At 35.3% G+C, this 20,177-nt stretch overlaps 4 protein-coding genes across 5 annotated transcripts; 3 read left to right on the forward strand and 1 right to left on the reverse strand.

The window, feature by feature from the left end:
• Positions 1–1,063: 1,063 nt before the first annotated feature.
• Positions 1,064–3,262, forward strand: LOC18606013 (inositol oxygenase 4-like). Its single transcript, XM_007039393.3, has 10 exons — positions 1,064–1,293; positions 1,394–1,499; positions 1,611–1,692; positions 1,827–2,031; positions 2,129–2,241; positions 2,342–2,464; positions 2,572–2,641; positions 2,744–2,822; positions 2,912–2,993; positions 3,074–3,262. The coding sequence occupies exons 1-10, from the start codon at positions 1,260–1,262 to the stop codon at positions 3,098–3,100; spliced, it is 921 nt and encodes a 306-aa protein (XP_007039455.3). The 5' UTR covers positions 1,064–1,259; the 3' UTR covers positions 3,101–3,262.
• A 562-nt stretch (positions 3,263–3,824) lies between these two features.
• Positions 3,825–5,477, forward strand: LOC18606024 (protein TORNADO 2-like). Its single transcript, XM_007039414.3, has 2 exons — positions 3,825–4,534; positions 5,089–5,477. Exons 1-2 carry the CDS (start codon positions 4,037–4,039, stop codon positions 5,398–5,400), a joined length of 810 nt encoding a protein of 269 aa, XP_007039476.3. The 5' UTR covers positions 3,825–4,036; the 3' UTR covers positions 5,401–5,477.
• A 586-nt stretch (positions 5,478–6,063) lies between these two features.
• On the forward strand, positions 6,064–7,819 carry LOC18606025 (protein TORNADO 2-like). Of its 2 annotated transcripts, XM_018117286.2 has the most exons (3): positions 6,064–6,330; positions 6,456–7,014; positions 7,210–7,819. In XM_018117286.2, exons 1-3 carry the CDS (start codon positions 6,263–6,265, stop codon positions 7,528–7,530), a joined length of 948 nt encoding a protein of 315 aa, XP_017972775.2. In that variant the 5' UTR covers positions 6,064–6,262; the 3' UTR covers positions 7,531–7,819. The 2 variants fall into 2 exon arrangements, with proteins under 2 accessions (XP_017972775.2, XP_007039477.3); XM_007039415.3 differs by lacking the exon at positions 6,064–6,330 and having other exon boundaries at positions 6,353–7,014.
• Positions 7,820–16,779: 8,960 nt separating this feature from the next.
• Positions 16,780–19,514, reverse strand: LOC18606027 (protein RGF1 INDUCIBLE TRANSCRIPTION FACTOR 1-like). Its single transcript, XM_007039417.3, has 4 exons — positions 19,314–19,514; positions 18,957–19,154; positions 17,975–18,190; positions 16,780–17,547 (listed from the first exon to the last, which is right to left on the reverse strand). The coding sequence occupies exons 1-4, from the start codon at positions 19,314–19,316 to the stop codon at positions 17,296–17,298; spliced, it is 669 nt and encodes a 222-aa protein (XP_007039479.2). The 5' UTR covers positions 19,317–19,514; the 3' UTR covers positions 16,780–17,295.
• Between the last annotated feature and the right edge of the window lie 663 nt (positions 19,515–20,177).

Genomic DNA, 20,177 nt, shown 5'->3' on the forward strand with positions numbered 1-20,177 from the left:
TTTAGTTACATTAGTACAATTAATCTTTGCTTTTAATTAGATTAGGATATCAAATACTAATCAAACTAGGGTAAGGCTCCTATTAATTGGCCTGAATGTTAAAATATATTTTTAAGTTAAGAGTGAGTTTATTGAGCACTTGAATATAGAAAGAGTGATTTTGGTGTAAATAAGATAAAAGGTTGTCGTTGTATTAGGCTTAGGTCATAAAAAGATCGAATCAAGTAAATAGATCTTGGGTGATTCTTTAAAGATTATTCTTTTATTTTCACAACATCGAAACATGCACATGTTCTATAATTGAAATTTTTGAATTCGATTTTTTTCTTTTAAATACCAAGTAAGTTTCCATTACCTTAAACTTTCCATTATGAAATTGGAAATTGGGTTAATATCATGCCTAGCCAAAATAGTTTTTATGTCTTCAATTCTTGAAATCAATCGTGAATTTTACATGTGCCCAAGGAAGGGATTAAATTTTCGAGGATTCAAATTAAGCTTAATCTTCCCTTGATTTCATACCCATCAGAATAGTCAAAAACATCAATTTGGCACATCTATGGTATCCCAAATAAATTTACACTAAAAAACAACATGATCAAAGCCTTCAAAATCAAACTAAGAAATTTGTGGTATATGTAGCAATTTTTATGCAATGACAACAGCACCATGTAATTTAACAAATATTCCCTTCTTTGGATGTTTGGAATTCAAATGGCACGTTCTAAGGTTACCAAATTTGTTCACAATTAGGATATACTCAAAATTATCCATTTACATATCTCCCATGACTAGATGCCACATCCTTTCCTACAAAATTTACCCTCCCATTCAGAGAGGAAAAAAAAAGAAGATAAGATCTGTCCACGTATATTTGAATCAGCCAAAGATAAATATGGTTTAGAAATTGGATCAGGTCACGGCTTAATATAGAAGCCATATAGATTTTTAAGAAATTTTTGCCAAGATTAGCTGGATACACTTTGGATGGATTTTTTGTTTTGAATAATCCAGATTTGCTAAAGATAAAATGAAGGAAAGAATCCATGTTGTACAAATTTATTTCCTGATTTTGAAAGGATTAGGTTTGTAGTAAATGGAAAGTGAGATTTTCTGTTTACGATTCCAGGTGTTCTCAGATATCTCCAAAGGACTCCCTAGCATTCTTGTATAAATTCCCATTCTGACAGTCTCATTTGTCACAACATCCATTGCCTTCTCTTGATTCTCTCTTACCTTCGTTGATTGCAGTACTGAAGATGACTATTTGCATTGAGAGTCCTGAACTAACAGGTATTTAATCTGCTTTTCATCTCCATCCCAATCTTTTATTTAAGATTCAATTGTGATCATTTTGTTTTAATCTTATAGTGTCTTTTAATTATTTGTTTAGCGGCTACTCTAGGAGAGGAGAAGAAGATGCAGACTGATGCTGATAAACTGGCATCAAAAGAAGAATTTGCAGTGCCCGAGAACAATGCTTTTGGGAAGTCATTCAGGTAAATTAATTATTTTCTCAAACTTATATCTCAGGTTTATGTTATGGATATAGGTTCCTGGAATATCCAATGAACAAGACTCGATAATGGGTGAAATTAATGGTTTGGCAGGGATTATGAAGCAGATGGTGAAAGGAAAGACATTGTCGAGCAACACTACAAATTAAGTCATATCAACCAAACCTATGATTTTGTAAGTAAATTTTTATACAAACAATAAATAAATATATATATATATATATATATATATATATATCTAATTAAACAAATAATGGATGACGGTGTAAGTTATTGCTTAGGCATTTACTACTTTGCAAACAAATGTAGGTGAAGCGGATGAGGGAAGAATACAAGAAGCTTGATAAGGCAGAGATGGGAATATGGGAATGCTGTGAACTTCTCAATGAGGTTGTGGATGACAGTGATCCTGACTTGGATGAACCTCAGATTCAGCACTTGCTGCAGAGCGCTGAAGCAATCAGAAAAGACTATCCTGAAGAAGACTGGTTGCACCTGACTGCTCTTATTCATGGTAAACACCCCTTGGATAAGAAGAAATTAATTCCCTTTTATCTTCGCCCGATAAAATTTGACAATTAACTTACTTATCCGATTCCAACACGTTTCAGATCTTGGAAAAATCCTTGTTCTTCCAAAATTTGGAGGGCTACCTCAATGGGCTGTTGTTGGTGATACATTCCCTGTTGGATGTGCTTTTGATGACTCCAATGTTCACCACAAGGTTTTTGAAATCTTTGCTTTGATCGTTAATCATTTTACCAATTGAAAATATCAGGTTATATGATCTTAACTCAAATGAATTTCCAAAATTTTTGCTGCAGTATTTCAAGGAAAATCCTGACTTCAACAATCCAAATTACAACACCCAAAATGGGATCTACTCTGAAGGATGTGGGCTTGACAATGTGCTCATGTCATGGGGGCATGATGACTATATGTACATGGTGTGCATTTCACTCCATCAATCAACCCTCCAAACTAAACTCACTTAAGTCTCTCGATACTGTTTTTTGCACAAGTTTTAGTTAATATCTATCTCATAATCTTTTAGGTGGCCAAGGAAAATGGAACCACATTGCCTTCTGCAGGATTGTTCATCATCCGATACCATTCCTTCTATCGTAAGCATTCACAATCAAGTTGATTTCTTTCATGCGATTACTCACAAAAATTTTTGTTCAATTTAACTGATAGTATCATTTTCCTTCCCGTCTTGCTTACAGCATTGCATAAGCATGGAGCATATACCCAGTTGATGAATGAGGAGGATAAGAAGAACATGAAATGGCTTAAAATATTCAAGTAAGTGTCCTCTCCCTTCTTCAATTTGTTATATTATTATTATTTTTTCGGTAAAAGCTTATTGACTTGCTTTTATAAAATCTTGACAGCAAATATGACCTCTACAGTAAGAGCAAAGTTCTGGTTGATGTTGAAGAGGTCAAGCCATATTATGAATCTCTTATTGCAAAGGTAAGCTCCATTTCATTTTTCCTTATACTCAGAGCTTATGTCTTCAAAGACAATTAATTTTTCTGAAAAATTGTTTGCAGTATTTTCCAGCAAAGCTAAACTGGTGAAACTTCAAGGCTCTAAGAGGGGATTGCTGCAGCTGCAAAGCTTGTCCTGATCTAAAGAGAAGTCAGTAGGACGACTGGATGAAGTAAAATGTCAATTAAAAAAGAATTGTTGTATATATTTTAATAAAATTCTTGAATCTTAGCTTTGATTTTTATCTCAAATTTGTTTTGGGTTGTTGTTCTATATTTTTAACTCCGTCATTTTTGTGCCCAAATCCATTCTAATATAGGGACGATCTCCACTAACAAATCAACACACAAATTACCATTTAAACAGGCCCTTCTGCCCCATGCAAATGTACCAAAAACAGAAAAGATGCACTTTTAATTCAACAAGGCATAAGCCTGTGAAATTTGGCTGAATCAGAAATGCGTGGTGTGTTTCTTGTACAAGTCGTCAAACGAGTTCAACGTTGCAAGAAAGAAGCAAAGCCTAAAGGTAGCAGGAAAGCAAAAACCAAAGCAAAATCTTTGCAGGTTCAAGCCTAAAGCCTAAAGGCATTTGGGAGTTGGGACGCATAACCGTCTTCTTTCTAAGTATTCGTCTTTTTCTTTGCTCTTTCCTTGGTAAATACTACAGTTGTGGACAACTAATCTCTTTTGTTTCATTTTCTTCCCATATCCTGTACAAGGTATTCCTTTTCAAAAAGTGGTACCCAAAGTGATTAGACTTGAAGACCTAAATGCCCCTTTAAAAAATTGTTATCAATTTTGCTTTACTAGCTTTCATGGATCCAAGGCAAAGAACAAAAACTTGTGGGGTTGCATGACAAAAGCTGCATCGTGCACCCAATTTTTTCAACACGTATATCTTTACTCGAGGCAATTCCCTTTCCTTTTCATATATTAGAAATTTTCTTTTTTTGAGTCTTTTTCATTATTAGATCTCAAAACAACACCCCAGATAGGTCTTGACAGAACAATTCTCCAAACAAAATGGCATTAAGCAACAATGTCATCGGTGCAATCAACTTTGTTGCTATGCTGCTCTCAATTCCAATCATTGGTGCCGGAATCTGGCTTGCAAATCAACCAGACAATTCTTGCGTGAAGATTTTGCAATGGCCTGTTATAGTTTTGGGGGTCTTAATCTTGGTTGTAGCTATCGCAGGCTTTATAGGAGGGTTCTGGCGCATCCCCTGGCTCCTTATCGCCTACCTTGTCGGCATGCTCATCCTCATCATATTGCTTGCATGCTTGGTTGTTTTCATCTATATGGTTACCATTAGAGGTTCAGGCCACCTTGCACCTAGTCGCGCGTACTTGGAATATCATCTGGAAGATTTTTCAGGCTGGCTTCAGCGAAGAGTCAGAAGTTCTTACAAGTGGGAAAGGATAAAAGTCTGTCTCAGCTCGACAGAGATGTGTGCCCAGTTGAACCAGAGTTATACAATGGCTATAGATTTCTTTAATGCTCATCTAACTCCAATAGAGGTAAATCTCAGTTTCTCTGCTTAGTTTCAGATCATTCCATAAATCCCAAAGCCGAATATGGACTTCTATACGATCAAACCTTTCTGCTTGCTAGACTTATCCGCAGTCCCAACGGTCTATATGATTATTTCCTGATTTTAACATCTTTCGAAATTTCTCCTGTTATAGCCTCCGTAGCAAGGAATTTAGGCAATGTCTGCTTCTTAATATTACTTCAAATCTATTTGCGGAAATCAATAGTAAGAAACTTAATTTAAGGTATATGAGGACATGAATCTTAATGTATTGCAATACTTCAATATGGGGGCTATGCTATTTTTGAAATCTCCTACTTTTTTTCTGTCAGAATTCTTGAAATCTTTGGAAATTGGGAGTTTTTTTTTCCTTTGTTAGTCACGCTTAGCATAAAATCATCTGATCAGACCAAGTTTTCTAAGTATGAAAGTAAAGAACAATTGGACATGGTAAGGTAATTAGATTCTCCAACCACGAGTTAATCTTCTTTTCCAAAGTATTCTCATCTTATCTTTATTCTTTATGCCTTTTCTTTACAGTCTGGATGCTGTAAACCACCTACTGAATGTGGATACACGTTCGTAAATCCAACAAACTGGATCAGCCCCATCAACAACATAGCAGACCCGGATTGCATACAGTGGAACAATGACCAAACCCAACTCTGCTACAACTGTAATTCGTGCAAAGCAGGATTACTTGCAAATCTGAAGGAAGAATGGAGAAAAGCCGATATAATACTGCTTATAACTCTTATTGCTTTGATATGTGTATATTTGATAGGGTGTTGTGCCTTTAGGAATGCCAAAACTGAGGACATATTTCGAAGATACAAACAAGGTTATACGTGAGGATTCTAGGTGTAACCTGATCGTGGGGCCATTGGGGTTGGTTTGAATGGAGTTTTTGATTTTATGATTTTGTATAAGCAGATTCTTTCCTTGTTTACATGTGGTTGAAAAAGTGTGTTGGTACTGACGGTTTTCATTACAGGGTAGAAATTTTAGGTAAAGCAGTGGTGAGCTGTGCGCGATATGCGGGTGGCACCGAAGATATTGCTTTTACTCAATCAATACACGAGAACATGGACTTTGAGGGTGGGGTTCATGACAAATTGTCAATCACTGTCTGACAAGATATAGAAAAATGTCTGCATTTCAATGACAAAACTAAGAAATTAATCATGCGCTTTCGGCACGAATCTCCATCACTTCTGCCTCTCTTCATGTAAATCTTAGTAGCTAAGTTTTGAAAAACACGATTACTTTTCCAGGAAATCATGAAGCATGGGGGGTAGAAGACCTGAAATTTGGAAAGAATTCTAAAATAGAGTAAGGCTAAAGAAACATTGTTAAGCATGACTGGGAATGATACTCCTCCGAGAAACAATACCCCAAACTGATCTCCAGCAGTATGCTGAGCACTTCTAAGTATTATCCACCTTCACATCAATCTTCTCGTTGCTCTTTTACACAGGCCAAAATCCATTTTCCATATCTTCAAATATTTGCTGTCTGTTTAGTTTCAGAACAATGAGAATTCGCCACAACTGAACCATTTGCCCCGGAGTGTTGATGAATCTAGTTTGAACCCCTTGCAATTAAGTCATTATCAGCATTGCGATTTTCAGATTCTCAGGAAAATAACACTTGGTTAACATAAACAAATTCCGTCGAATATCAGGTGGAAATTAATACAAATTTTGCTTGCAAGATGTACAACACGGGAGATATATACAAGTTCAGATCTTTCCAAAGAAGGGATTCAAATCATCGTGATTTGTGCGCCTCTAGCTGCCTAAAATTGGATATTTAACATCATGATTCATGATCGTCAACATTTTCTTCATTATTTTTGCTCGCATTTTTCTCCAGTCTAAGCTATTCCATTTCCTGTTCATTATTAGATCTCACTCTCAGGCAACAAAGCCATCCCCAGAAAGATCTTCTCAGAATCCTGTCACCAAGATGGCAGCAAGCAATACCATCGTTGGTACAATCAACTTCATCACCTTGCTTCTCTCAATTCCAATCATTGGTGCTGGAATCTGGCTCGCGAACGAACCAGACAACTCTTGCGTGAAGATTTTGCAATGGCCTCTTATAATTCTAGGCATCTCAATCTCGGTCGTGGCTCTATTAGGTTTCGTAGGAGGGTGTTGGCGCATCACTTGGCTCCTCATCGTGTACCTTGTCGCCATGTTCATCCTTATAGTACTGTTTGCGTGCTTGGTTGTTTTAATTTATTTGGTCACCAACAAGGGTTCAGGGCACCCTGCTCCAGGTCGCACGTACTTGGAACATGACCTTGATGATTTTTCTGGTTGGCTTCGTCGAAAAGTGGCAAGTCCTTATAAGTGGAATCGGATAAGAGCCTGCCTTAACTCGACAGATATGTGTTCTGAGTTAAACCAGAGATATCGCATAGCTCAGGATTTCTTCAATGCTCGGTTAACCTCTATACAGGTAAACTTCATTTCATCTTTTCAAGTTTCAGCTTTAACAATTTTCTAATGAAATTTCCAAAAGCAAAGAATTAGACAGAGCGATGTCCTTTGATTCTCCAAACCATGAACAATTATTCTTTTCAAAGGGTACCTATTTTGCATTTTTACCTTTATTCTTCTGTTCCATTTTTTTCTCTTTTTATGTTCTTTACAGTATGGATGCTGTATGCCCCCAGCTGAATGTGGGTACACGTATATAAATCCAACGTATTGGCTTACTCCCAACAACACAGCAGCCAGCATGGATTGCTTGCAATGGAGCAATGACCAGATGCAACTTTGCTTCCATTGCGATTCATGCAAAGCGGGATTACTTGCTAACTTGACCAAAGAATGGAGAAGTGTAGACATCATATTGCTCATTACTCTTGTTGTTCTGATATGTGTGTATCTGATAGGATTTTGTTGTGCCCTTAGGAAATCTAAACCTGGAGATGGAGACACATCTCCCAGACGCAACAAGGAAAATACCTAGGACCGTCTTGATCTCCTTCCAACTACAATACTTGTTTTTGTTGTTTTTCTTCATTTTTAAGTTGCCATGTTGGAACTTGAAAGAGATGGGATTCATTTGGAGTTGGAACTTCAAATCCAAATATTATTTTTATCCATGTAAACTAGTAATTATCGAGATTTGGCTTTGAATTTTGTGTAAAGCTGAGTGCTGTTCCTTTGCGTGATTTGCGGAGGCAACCGAAAGATGATTGTTAATTTGTCTACCACGAGGAATTAGCAGGGCAGCAGCAAGTATTTGTGGGGTTTCAGCATTCATCTCCATCATTGTCTCTTTTTTTTCTTTTTTAATTAAAAAAATTACTTTAAATAGTACTAATATATATTTAAATCTTATAAGGTTTTCTATAGCAAATTATATATAGCGATAAATTCTAGAAAAAATAACCTAATGTTAAATCATATTCAACGTTCTAAAGCTAAATAAATGTAAATAAATCGTATTTCTTCCATCTCAATTTCTTTATTAAAACCATTAACCATCTATATTATTAAAAAATTAATATAAAATACATCTCAAATCTTTTATTTAAATTTTTGTAAAATTTTAAAAAAAAGACAACATTTGAAGACCAAGGGACTACTAAAATTTCTAACTTTATAGATGAACAAGGCATATTTGGGCTGGGTTTGTAAGTTTCATCACAAATGTGCGTAAGCCATCCTGAACTCAGTCTACACAGGCGAAAGAGGATTTGGGCTTTCACCATTCATCACGAACTTCCCAAAACTGTTACACTGGACTATGACTCCTGTTGACCTGCTTTCTTGATTGGGTCTTTTCGTTTTCTGGATCTAAAAACAGCCCAACCTCTTCAGCAGCAGCGCTGAAAAACATCTCGAGAGTCCAGACAAGGACCCCTGCACACTTTCGTTTATTCGACTTTCAGTAGAAAAATACGAGAAGCTGAATTCTTAAATTTTTTTTCCGATAAGATTGTCCGCTTTACGTGGACAATAGCAATGATTTGTTTTGTTTCGATCATTGTCCCAACCCAAGGAAACAACAAGAATTCCCAACAGTGGAGCATTTGCTGGATGGTTAGGTGAACAGTGTTCCCGATGCTTGTCTTTGGTCGTATTTCAGTGTCTCATTCTAGAGCTTTTAGCAATGAATCAATCCTGTTCCGACTGGAATTTGCCAGATTCTAAGAAAATTATACCTTGTTAACACAAGCACAATTTCTGTCAAACATCACCTAGCGACAAATTTGAAGCCGTTCTATGAATCTGAGAAAAACTTTGTTTTGGATCCTGAAAACTACCCCAAATTGAGCAATCTTAAAGAGCATGGTATACGGACCTGATGACTTGAGCAAATCCGTTTCTTACAAGTCAGAAGGTCACATCTACAGAAGAAATTCAGGATTAGCGTCCCATTGAGACAAATTTTCTCTTCGAGTCCTATGATCTTCTAACAGGCCTAGGATTCTTCAACATTTTTATACCATAGAAATTACAGAATTAATTGCAAACTCCCATAATAGAAATGTCATTCATGTCTGCCAAAATCGAGGCAATTATTTGCAGGGACTTTGACTCGTGTAAAGTTAAAGCCCATTGCTGAAGGCTGAAGACTCGTACGTTCTAGCCAGAGCGCACAAGCAACGGAAATTTCCTCGCCACAACTTGCACTTCACGCGTAAGGGTGGGGCTGCTCGGAAGGACTGGACAGTTCGGAAGTGGGTCACTAAAGGACTCAGACTTGAAGGCTTCTTAATATAAATAATAATGGCCAAGGGAATATCATGAGTTCATCAATGTAAGCGAAGATGTTGACTTTGAAGTACCACCCCACGTCCTCCTACAATATTAGGTCAAAATAAAAATGTGGCTGTAAATGAACGCTGGCTTGAATTGAACAGGAATGAGGGTACGAAGTTTCCATGCCTCAAAATTTGAATTACGGGCACAGGTTTTAAAATCAGAGATATTTTTGGTCAAGATGTGACTGGCCCTTCCCAAGGCTAAGCCTCGTGTAGGGAATTACGATAAAAATCCAACCATAAAATGTACCAACAGCCCTGAATCAGGCTCGTCACAACACTGTTAAGAGACGGTTGATACCTAAACATTCAATACCAACGTGTGCAATTTGTCACGACATGCAAATCTTTGCTGAATCTCACATCCCTTGTGTTATAAACTAATATTGTACATTTATAAAAATCATATTTTTATTTAATAAATCAATATTTCGTGACAAATACACATGTTAGAATACAAAACATTCGTATTCCATAAACATCAAAATTTTTTTGAAACTTTTTTCCCATTTTGATAGCATTCCATTCCTGAAAAAATGGATTGTGTTAAATAACTAACTATTGTATACTCTTAAATATATGTACACCAACTTTGACTTTAGATAAATTAATTTAAGTCAGAGTTGACGTGTTTTTTCATGTTCTGAAATCTCAATTAATCGTTCACCAGTGCTTGCATTAAACTAGATTCTTGTCTCCTCTGCAAGCAATCTTGAATAGGCTTAGGTGACTCTTCTAAAATTTGAAGGCTGGATCGAAAAATCAACTGAATAATTGAGCCAACTCAAAACTACCCGGAAGTGATATATATATCTCTTCTTGAAGGTCAAGAAAATTAATGATATTAATATCTTACTTCTATTAAAATTCATTTGGTTGCCCTCAGGGAATGATGTCGAATTGAATTAATTGGCATTAATTAGGAGAAACTGGAATCCCATTTCAAGTCCTAGTCACACATGTCAACAGTAGGCTATGTTTAGAAATCAATGTTAGCATAAAACAAATCAGGCTCGAAAATGGACAAGCACCCGAAATTTACAAAACAGGTTGGCGTACCTAAACTAATTAAGGTGTTTTTAACATCAGAACTGACGAATATCTCAACTAAGGTTCTCAAATATTAACAATATGAAAACATAATAACCCAATTAATATTTATATTAAATAGTGGTATAATAGTTGAGCTTGATGAGTGATGACCCCACTTAACTCAAGTGGGACAATTAATGGTGACGACTCTTGCAGCCTCTTGTTGGTCAGATAATGCCACCCGAACCCTATCCAATAATGCCCCGAGTCACTCAACAAAAACTAAAAGCCAATCCATATCCAAATAATGAAACACGTTGGACTGTTGTTCAAAATCATATGCAATTCCAAAGGAGTTTGCTTTAGGGGCCGGAGAAGGAGGTCCCTCCAAGTTGTGTTCCATGACTGATTATTGAAAAAAATATGACCCCAACCCCACACATCGTGGGGTAGGGGGGAGGGGGTTGCATCACAAATTTTTGTTAACCAACTTTGGCATTTCGTAAGGGACCTAACATCAGTCTGTCTAGTGTTCCGTTCTTATCCACTTAATTGACATCTCCATGGCCTTGACCAAAAATTTATAAAAAAAAAAAAATTGACTTGGCCCATTTTTTACATGGATGGACACCCCCGATCTCTTAATTTGTCCACAAGAAAATGGCAAATCTGTTGGTGACTTCGAATTTAGTATTATTGTTATAGAATTATGAATGTTCTTACACAAGTATTCTCGTCCAAGATTAGTGGGAATCGAAATGTTAGTCTTGGGATGAACATGATATGGGTTTCTTGAGGTTTGAAGAGAGAGAAATGACTCTAAGTGTATCAAATTTCATTGAGGAGACCGGATAAACTGGCTGACAAGTTGGTCGTGATTTACTAGCAATGAATTCAATGTCGACGGAAACAGAAAAAAAAAATCTAGCTAAATTGCTCTTTCAATGAACAGAGATTTTCAAGGCAACCGTTTAGCGCATTTTAGGCCAATGTTTTTCATTGATCAGGAGCTATCCCTCCATCACGCCTCTCGGTGGACAGCCTCAGCCCCACTTCTCCTACAGCAGTGCCTGTTGTTCTTTATTTCTTTCAGAGGGAAGATGTTCAATTTTGATTAATCAATCAGGTTCTAGCTTTTTTCCAAACCAGTGCATATTCACCTCTGACTTCATTTCCATACGACAGATTCGGCTAACCTGGACTCTCCTCGCTCAATCCTGCCAGCATTTGGGGTTTGTCCTTTCCCTTAAAAATAAAAACAAAAATAAACAAACCCTAATAACAAATGAAGATATGAAAACTGAAAATGGGTTGTCCATTTCCTCAGATCATAAAACAAGTACAGCACATTTTAAAAGAATCAAAGCAGATGAAAAGTTGACAATTCAAAATTAATGGTGCCCAAAAGAAGAAAGAAAGGAAAAATCACAAACAGTACTAGTCAACAAAATAATGCACATCATTATCAGCTGAACTGAGATATCTAGAACCTATTCATGTCCTGAAAATATTGTTTTGTAGACAAAATTAGGTAATATCTTTGGTGAACTGATACTGGACACACCAATCAATGTGAAAGAATGGGATGCTCATGGACCCACAATTTAGAGATTGGCAAAAAAAAAATTGATAGATGCCCATCTGCTCTATATATCTAGCAAATAAGCATGGGATAAGAGTTAGTAAAACTAATGACATCATGGCTTAGGCAAATTGATTAAGATGGGTCCATATTCACTTATAGCAACACCCATTTGATGTGTATTTTATTGCATTAAAGGAAAGTGAAGGGTGCAAAATCACAAAAAAAAAAAAAGCATAGCATCATGGATCATGCATTTCGTATGTAATACTAGAATGTTAGGGAACTTATTTTTTTTAAGGACTATATTTTTTTTTTAATTTTGAGAGATGGGGGGAAGAAAAGGAGTGATGGGCATTCCATCAAAAGCGACAAGCTAATCAACACAAAAAGGATGGTAGAGTGATATCAGTTCGCCACTTCCTTTTGAGCTTTTTTTTTTTTTCCTTTTATGTGATATCCTACAAGGCCTCCACCATTGCCACTAACAACATTTATATCTAATTAAGATGAAATTAATCATAAAAACTTTCATCCTTTTGGCTAAGACCAAAAGCTGAATGAAGTTTGCTAACTTGTCCATTTATTCTTTTACAAAATCCCCACTTCGGTTTGCTTTTGATGGTCAGTTACATGGAAAAAATGCCCATTGGAAATAAATCCACATGTTTTTTGTGAGTAGACAGCAGGTTTTCATGTGATTTTGCGTCGTGGGTTTTTAGGTAACATAGCCACAAGGCTTGCTTCTCTGTCCTAAACAGACTTCCTCATCGGGGTGGAGCAAAGTGGAAAGCACACATTACGCCTTCGAGTGCAAAGACTGCCGGACTGACAGTTCAGTTCCACCACCAATGTGCACTATCTTCCTTACTACTTGGCCCAGAGCAAAGTCGTTGCATAAGCAGCAAGGACAGAACACAACATTAGGATCCCCTAAGTTCCTGTGGCTTAATAGTCAATCCGCATGTATGTAAGGTTATTTGTAAATATGAAAGAGAAAAACAAAATTTGTTTATGCACAGAAATTGTTTGCAATTTGTGGAAATGGCATTTCACACTTCCCAGTTCATAAAAGTAAATATCAATATCATGTACGTAAAAAGAATTTATGTGAATTTATGTAACATATGTATATTTTTTCTGTTATTTAATTATTAAATTATAAATTCATACTTAATTTTACCGTTATTATATTTTAATTAAAAGAATTAAATTTCAAATTTTGAATCTTCAAAGTTTATCGTACCTATTAAAAGACTTAATATTATCTTTTGGTGAAAGGAGCAAATATAAAATTAAGCCTAACATAGACCGTACCGTAGTAAGGTCATTAAACAAGATTAGCTGATTAGGTATTGGCGAAATCTAGAATTGGTTAAGTGGTGGGCATGGCCTAGATGGGGAGAATGAAAGCAAATTGATATCAAATGCTACTTGTATTAATATTCCAATGAGAAAGATTTTTTTTTTTAATTTTGTGGTAAACTTAAAACTTTGTACCTTCCATTCCAACAAAGGTAAATTTTTTAACAAAAGCTTTGGCAAAATTATCAAATTTGAGAGTGTTTGACAATTCAAACAAATATGAAATTAAAATTGATGATCTTGTTTTATTGAATATATAATTTTTGGTTTAAATTAACTAAGTCAAAAGAAAATATATTAATCAAAAACCAAAACTAGCTTGTATGAGCCCTGAATTGAATGTTTATTTCTTCGGTACGAAGTTTTTAATGTACGTACTTACTGGCAAGTTTTTCCTTTGACTTAATCCTATTCTATGCGAAAGTAGGTGCACTGCAATTTTTCCTACCCCGAGGCCCAAGGTAGCCCCCTCCCCTTAGCCATATAAATTAACAAAAAAGAAAAAGAAATATCTTTTTATAACTAAATATACCTACTTTTTCATTTACTTTTATTTTCTTTCCTTTTCTTTTTTTTTTCTTGTCTATGCATCATTACATATAATCATTTCTTCATATTTTGATGGCATCATTTTTGCTTAACAAAAGATATACCACAGAAATTTAAAAGCAAAAGACCATTCATCAAAAATGAAAATAACAAAAAGAAAAATTCTAGGAAAATAAAAACCTCAAAAGCAACAAGCTGTCATTAATTTCACAACTTATTTTATCATAAACATTTGATCGATAATTTTATATTAATTTTTTGAATTATTTTGAAAATTTAGATTTCATTCAATTCATGATAAATATATCAACATAACTAGGAGGAGGTCAGCCTTCAACCACCAAAACAAATGAATTCTTTCGATCGAGCAAAATAAATTTCACAACAATCCAATTCTTACTAAAATCATTTTATTCACATTTTCTTTCCTTTTATCGAAACCATCCAGCATTCATTACTTTTGAAGAAAGGTCAAAGAAATAGTCCCTAAAAAAACAAAAATAAATTAAAAAGAAAAAAGAAAAAAAGCAGCCCAAAAAGAATCCACATCATCATTCACCGATGGGTATTGGTTTTTTTTTTTAATTTTGCCATTCTAAAAGAATCTTGTGGCGGATAGTAATTTCACACGTGGAGCATGATGCTTGGATACGTGGACGGTTCACATGGAATTCCCAACTCTTTCACCGAAACGTGGCAAGAGATTCTTCAATTTTCCGGCGTCAGCGTTGGGAAAGAATAAAAAAAAAGGAAAATAATCTCCAAAAAACGACAAATGCAGCCCAACTTGGAGCTGCTTATGTCCCCAAGAAAACCGGTAAAGTAATGCGCTCACGTGTCGCTTAATAACATGCTTAGATAAAGATCTTTAATTTTATATTAGTGTTTAATTTTATGAAAATACTTTTATAGAAGAATGGGAGTATGATTGAAATATAAATAATCTATTTTTGGTTGAATCTATCCACATTCTGGATTCTTCACGTTCTAGTATGCTTATTTTTTAGATTTATCTTTTTCATAAATTTTTAGATTCTATTTAAATGTTAATATTTTTTTACACCTTTTATCTCTAAATATTTATTCTTCTTTAAATTTTACAAAAAATAAGATAAAAATTTGTATTTTATATTAAAATTTAAAAAAAATTATAATATAAATGTTTAATGCTTTATAGTGTAAAAAATAAAAGATTATATGAAAAATTAATTTGTAATATAGAGAAAAGTAAGAGAATTAGGTGTTTAAAACTGAAAAAAAGACTTTATAAGCCAAAAAAAAGCAAAAATAAATGATAAATACAAAAATCATACAAAAAAATATAAGTGTACGTAATATTTTGAAGTATTAAAAAAATATTAAAATGTTACATATTTTTAAGAATTCATTATATGCCAATAATCATTTTACCTTTTGTGTCTAAAAAATCGAAAACAAACTTAAAAATTTCAATTTAACTTACCATCAAGAAAAAATAAAAAATACGAATGAGAAGAAAAGAATAATTCTAAAATATGTGCTTATTTTTCTGAAAATTCTAAAAAAACCCAGAAAAAAATTATGTAAAAAATGGTAAAAATCTGGGGTGTATTATTTATTAATTTATTTTGGATAAGGGCCAAAGTCCAAAGATTTGAGTTAAGTATCTAACGTGTGGTTGGTAAAATTAACAGCATGAAAAGTGAAACTTGAACCTAAGAGAAGACAGAGCGAGTGTGTGGCAAGGGCAGCTGCACCACATGGCAGAGTCACGTGTCCGACAGGGGGTTCTCACCACGTTAAGTTTATGACACTTTGCAGGTATTTATATAAACCCTGTTTTTCAATTTGTCAATGTGAAAGAAGCAAGTCAAAGGTAGAATCAAAGGGGAAAAAGGTGGGCGGTAGAAAAAAAGTACCACCTGAAAAATATTTAACTGCTCAGTGCTCACGGTATTTGCCAGATCTTTCAGGAGACAGGTCACGGTATCTTTGTCATATCCTAATTAGCAAAAGCTAAAAGCAGAGGGAACACAAACCGTTTTCTCCTACTATAAATATCATATATTCTATGTCCTTGAATATTTATTTTTTTTATAAAAATTAAGATAAAAAAATTGATCTTAATATATTTTATATTAAAAATTTAAAATAATATTTTTCTGATATACATATTTACTTTCAATCAACCTTGATAAAACGTTTGCTATGTCTTTACAGTGGTTTGATGATTGAAATGTGAGAAGAAAAAAAATAAGGGAGTAAAGAAGAGGGGGGCATGATTCCAAAATGCGCCTATCAACTCCGGAATACACAGCACCACCAATCCAATGTGAGGGCATGTTTTTGTTGCTTATATGTTTATAAAATGGGAAATGCCACAAAATACTCCACCCACTGCCCCAATACATTCAAAAGCCTGCCATTTATTTTCTTATAAAAGTTGAACCAGAGCTTGTGCTGATGTGTGGCCACAATATTCACCCAAAATTCAATTGGGGAGGGCCCACCGACCCTTACCAATATCGTTAGCTCGCCCCCATCATCAAACCCCCCCAATTGCAAGATCTGAGGGTCAGAATTGAATCACAGTTAGAAGGGGGCCCACGACGTATGGAGAAAGGGCCAACAACCAACTCACTCGGCTAAAAAGCCAGAAAAACCAAACCGCCTTTCTGACACATGAAAATATAAAAACACAACTTCGCTAAGGGGGGAGGGGCGGCTGACCTACTCGGCGATTCCAAGAATCTGGACACACCCAAACGCAACCACCATTGCACGTTGGACAGGTGCGAAACTAGGCAAACCCCAAAGTTCCAAGTCCCCCACCACACACGTGCCACGACATAGATGGGGCCCAGGAAGTCTAGAAGTTAATCACCACCATTCAAAAGGTGAAAAGAAAAACCTTCTTAAGGGGGAAAGCAATCAATCATACAAACATAACAAAGGTAAAATCCTCTTTATTCCATTTCCCATAGTATAAACATCCACTTGCCTCCCGTAACGAGGAGTACATGGTCTTTTTCTTTTTTCTTCACTAACCTTTCCCTAAAACCAGAAAAACCCCTATTTACATCTTTCATTCCCCATTACTATTTTGCCAAAACCTTTATGTATAATCACTCTAGAAAGGAAAAGCACCCTATTTTATCTTAAAAACTAAAAATAGAAAATGTAAAAAGCTTACAGCATGCAAGTCCTTAACATTTGGTGGCTTATTTTTTTGCACTTCTTTTCCATCCTTTTCCCACTTCTATCTTTTGCTGCTTCTATACACAGAAATACTAGCGAGAGAGAGAGAGAGAGCTTAGGGGAGTGTGACAATGCCGGCTCTTTTCAAGGAAAAAGGTTAGGCATGGTGACCGATGAGTTTTGTATATGTGGGGGGGGGAATAGGGTAAAATATATTTTTAGAACTTGAAAAAGCACTATGGTTATAGAGCACAGGCTAATATTCTATGATTAGTCCTCCCATTGGGGCTCTGTGGGGAATACCCTTTCTTCGCTTGGCAGTTCGGTAATTAACCGAGGTTGGAGGGGGTGTTGAAGGACTAAAGCTCTGCACTTTGTTGCTAACGTTGTTTTCTTTATTGCTGTTCTTCAGCTTTCCATGGCTGCTGCTGCTGTATGAATCCTCAGAGTCTGATGCCATGGCCAGGTGCCTCTTCTTCTTCTGGAAATTCTTTGATGTTCCAACAATCTGCAATTGGAAACATGAATGTGCAAACAGATTAGATTTCACAACAATCAGGATTTTACCAAAAACACATTCAAAACTTCTTTGACAGCTCTTTGGGGTCAAGACAAACTAAAATGCATTATCGTTGATTACAAGGACAACTCAAAATTGAATAATGATAAAACAATAAGAGAGAAAAGCCAATTGAAAAATTAGATTTACTCTTTTTCAGAAACCATTGTTTCACATTGCCTCTCCTGGCTACTTCCCAACGCCATGAAAACAAAAAAAGTCAACATAGTTTCACCAAACAAAATTAAGCTTAATTGACCATATTGGTTTTGCTTGGAAAACTAACACCTTCACATATCCCACAATTTCTCAGCTACCAAACAGCACCATTGACTACCAACAAAATTAATTTTCAAACAAAGAAGAGCTGATTTACCTTGCAACCAAGAGAGCAGAAGCGGAAGGAGTCCACAAGGCTACGGTCACAGACCTCACAGGTGTTGGTGACACCTTTTCCAGGCCTAGGCTGTGGCCTCTCATTGAGGAAAACAACCTTAGCACTGTTAATAACATAAGTTTGGACTCCAGATATGTCCAGGTATTTCTGTATCTCAGACACCCTTATCACATCATGGTATGAAGACCTCCTAATCTGTCCAAAGAAAACAGTGCAAATCACATCAGCAAATTGAAGTAATGTGGAATTTTCGTAATGAATTGAGAAACAACAGGCAAATCCCATGAGAAATTCGTGATTTGTAGCCTTATCTGTCAAGTAATGCAAAATCAAATTACACTCGTTCACGAGAAAAACATTTGGCTTTGTTGTTTAAAACAGATGAGAAAGCCGGGGAATTTTGTGGGATTGGTTATTAGATCGGAAAACTACCATTGATTAGTAGATGAAAAGGAGTCCTTTTTTATTCTGCCAAAATGCCTTTTTACAAAACAGAGAAAAGGCCTTGAAAATTGAGTCAATGCCTGCTTGGATGCTGAGAAAATGTGTAAAAAAAGAAAAAAATGGAGGCTTGGGAAAGTACAAACACTTGCCCTGTACCGGGGCTAGAGTTCTAATCTTTTAGTACTTTTTAGAAAAACAGAACGAGTGTAAACCTGGCACAGAGCTTTAAAGAAATGTGCTTTAAATTAAAATTGGAAACAAACTCGATCAAGAAAGGACAGAGAACCGAAGCCCAGAATTGGAAACCTGAATGCCAAAAAAGGGGATAGAAATAACAGGATTCCCCTCATCCCATAAAAGGAAATGACACAAATTTCAACAAAAAACGGAAAATAGTTAGTATTTCTTTTGACAAAAGATGAACTCAAAACCAAACCAAGATGAAAAGATTAGATTAAAAAGAGAGAAAAAAAAAAGGAAAAGAGGAAAATGTGAATTTGAAGGAAAATTATTGAACCTGAATATAACGATGATCCTTGTGATACGATAGGCAGAAAGAGCAGAGAGCACCATTCATGCAATCTAAGCAGTACATATTGCATTCACTCTTGTGAGAATCAACATGAAGCTTGCATTGAACAAAGAATTGCTCTCTTAACAAAGGCTTCAGCCATGGAGGCCACCTGTTGTCTTCTTCATCAGGTCCACCAGCTCCCTGTCAAACACCGAAAAAAGTTAAAACACCATTTTCATCAACACGCATTTTTTAATGAATACCCAGATCAAGAAACCAAAAGAACAATGTGAAAAAGTGAGTTAAAAAGTTGAAAAGGAACCGAACAATGAGGTAAAAAGAGAAGAGCTTTGAAGATACCATGATTCTCCTGTTCTTGGGCTTGATTTCACGGACAGTGGTTTCTTGATTTTCGATCGCCAGCTTGAACTGATTGAAAAGAGAAAACTCTAAGAGTATACTCTGTTTTTCTTGGTTTGAAATGGAATTTTGAGTGAGATTTTGAAGAGAGAAGTGGAGGCGGCGAGAGAGAGACAGAGAATGGGTCTTAAGTTATTATGTAAATAAAATGGAAATACACAAGGGAAGGGGTCGTTCTTATCTACACAAAGTCCACATCCGAACCTAAATCCGAAGCTAAGCCCTCGATGGGAGATGCGTTGGGTGCAAGGAACCGACCTCCTTCTTTCCTTTTTATTTCCCTTTCATTTTCACACACACTCTCTCTCTCTTTGGTCTTATCATTTATTTATTTATTTATTTTTCTTTTAATTTTCAATTTCTTTTTTTACCCCTAAGTGTGTGATTATTTAATGCCTTTATTGTCACTCACTATTATTGGTGATCAACATTTTTTTTAGTGATGTAATTAATTTATATAGTAATTATTGATATTATGGTTTTTTATAATTTTTCATAGAATGGATAGATATGAATTTATTTCAAAATTTTATATTTAATATCGTGTGTCTTTATAAAATATTTATATCAATCACTTAATCAAATGTTATCATCCCATTAATATATTAATTTTAAAAAATAAATATTTATAATTTTAAAATTTTTTATTGTTATATATTTATAAAGTAATACGTTCTGATTAATTAACAATGTATAAATATTACATATTGATAATACACCGAATATAAACTCTTATTCTAATAGTACATCTAATGTATTGCATTTTGCTTATTCATGTCCATGTTTTTTGTCTCAATCCTTTGA

The sequence above is a fragment of the Theobroma cacao genome, chromosome 3, assembly GCF_053813885.1.
Source record: "Theobroma cacao isolate CCN51 chromosome 3, ASM5381388v1, whole genome shotgun sequence".
In the NCBI taxonomy this organism is placed as follows: Eukaryota; Viridiplantae; Streptophyta; class Magnoliopsida; order Malvales; family Malvaceae; genus Theobroma; species Theobroma cacao.

Excerpts from the sequence above, each read along its gene's own strand:
- LOC18606013 (XM_007039393.3), top strand. The coding sequence starts at position 1,260 with ATGACTATTTGCATTGAGAGTCCTGAACTAACAG. Across the intron at positions 2,465-2,571 it reads ATGATGACTATATGTACATG|GTGGCCAAGGAAAATGGAAC; the intron begins GTGTGCATTTCA and ends ATAATCTTTTAG. Across the intron at positions 2,642-2,743 it reads CCGATACCATTCCTTCTATC|CATTGCATAAGCATGGAGCA; the intron begins GTAAGCATTCAC and ends TCTTGCTTACAG.
- LOC18606024 (XM_007039414.3), top strand. The coding sequence starts at position 4,037 with ATGGCATTAAGCAACAATGTCATCGGTGCAATCAACTTTGTTGCTATG. Across the intron at positions 4,535-5,088 it reads CTCATCTAACTCCAATAGAG|TCTGGATGCTGTAAACCACC; the intron begins GTAAATCTCAGT and ends TTTTCTTTACAG.
- LOC18606025 (XM_007039415.3), top strand. The coding sequence starts at position 6,376 with ATGATCGTCAACATTTTCTTCATTATTTTTGCTCGCATTTTTCTCCAG. Across the intron at positions 7,015-7,209 it reads CTCGGTTAACCTCTATACAG|TATGGATGCTGTATGCCCCC; the intron begins GTAAACTTCATT and ends TGTTCTTTACAG.
- LOC18606027 (XM_007039417.3), bottom strand. Across the intron at positions 18,191-18,956 it reads AGGATCATCGTTATATTCAG|ATTAGGAGGTCTTCATACCA; the intron begins GTTCAATAATTT and ends TTCTTTGGACAG. Across the intron at positions 17,548-17,974 it reads TCTGCTCTCTTGGTTGCAAG|ATTGTTGGAACATCAAAGAA; the intron begins GTAAATCAGCTC and ends TTCCAATTGCAG.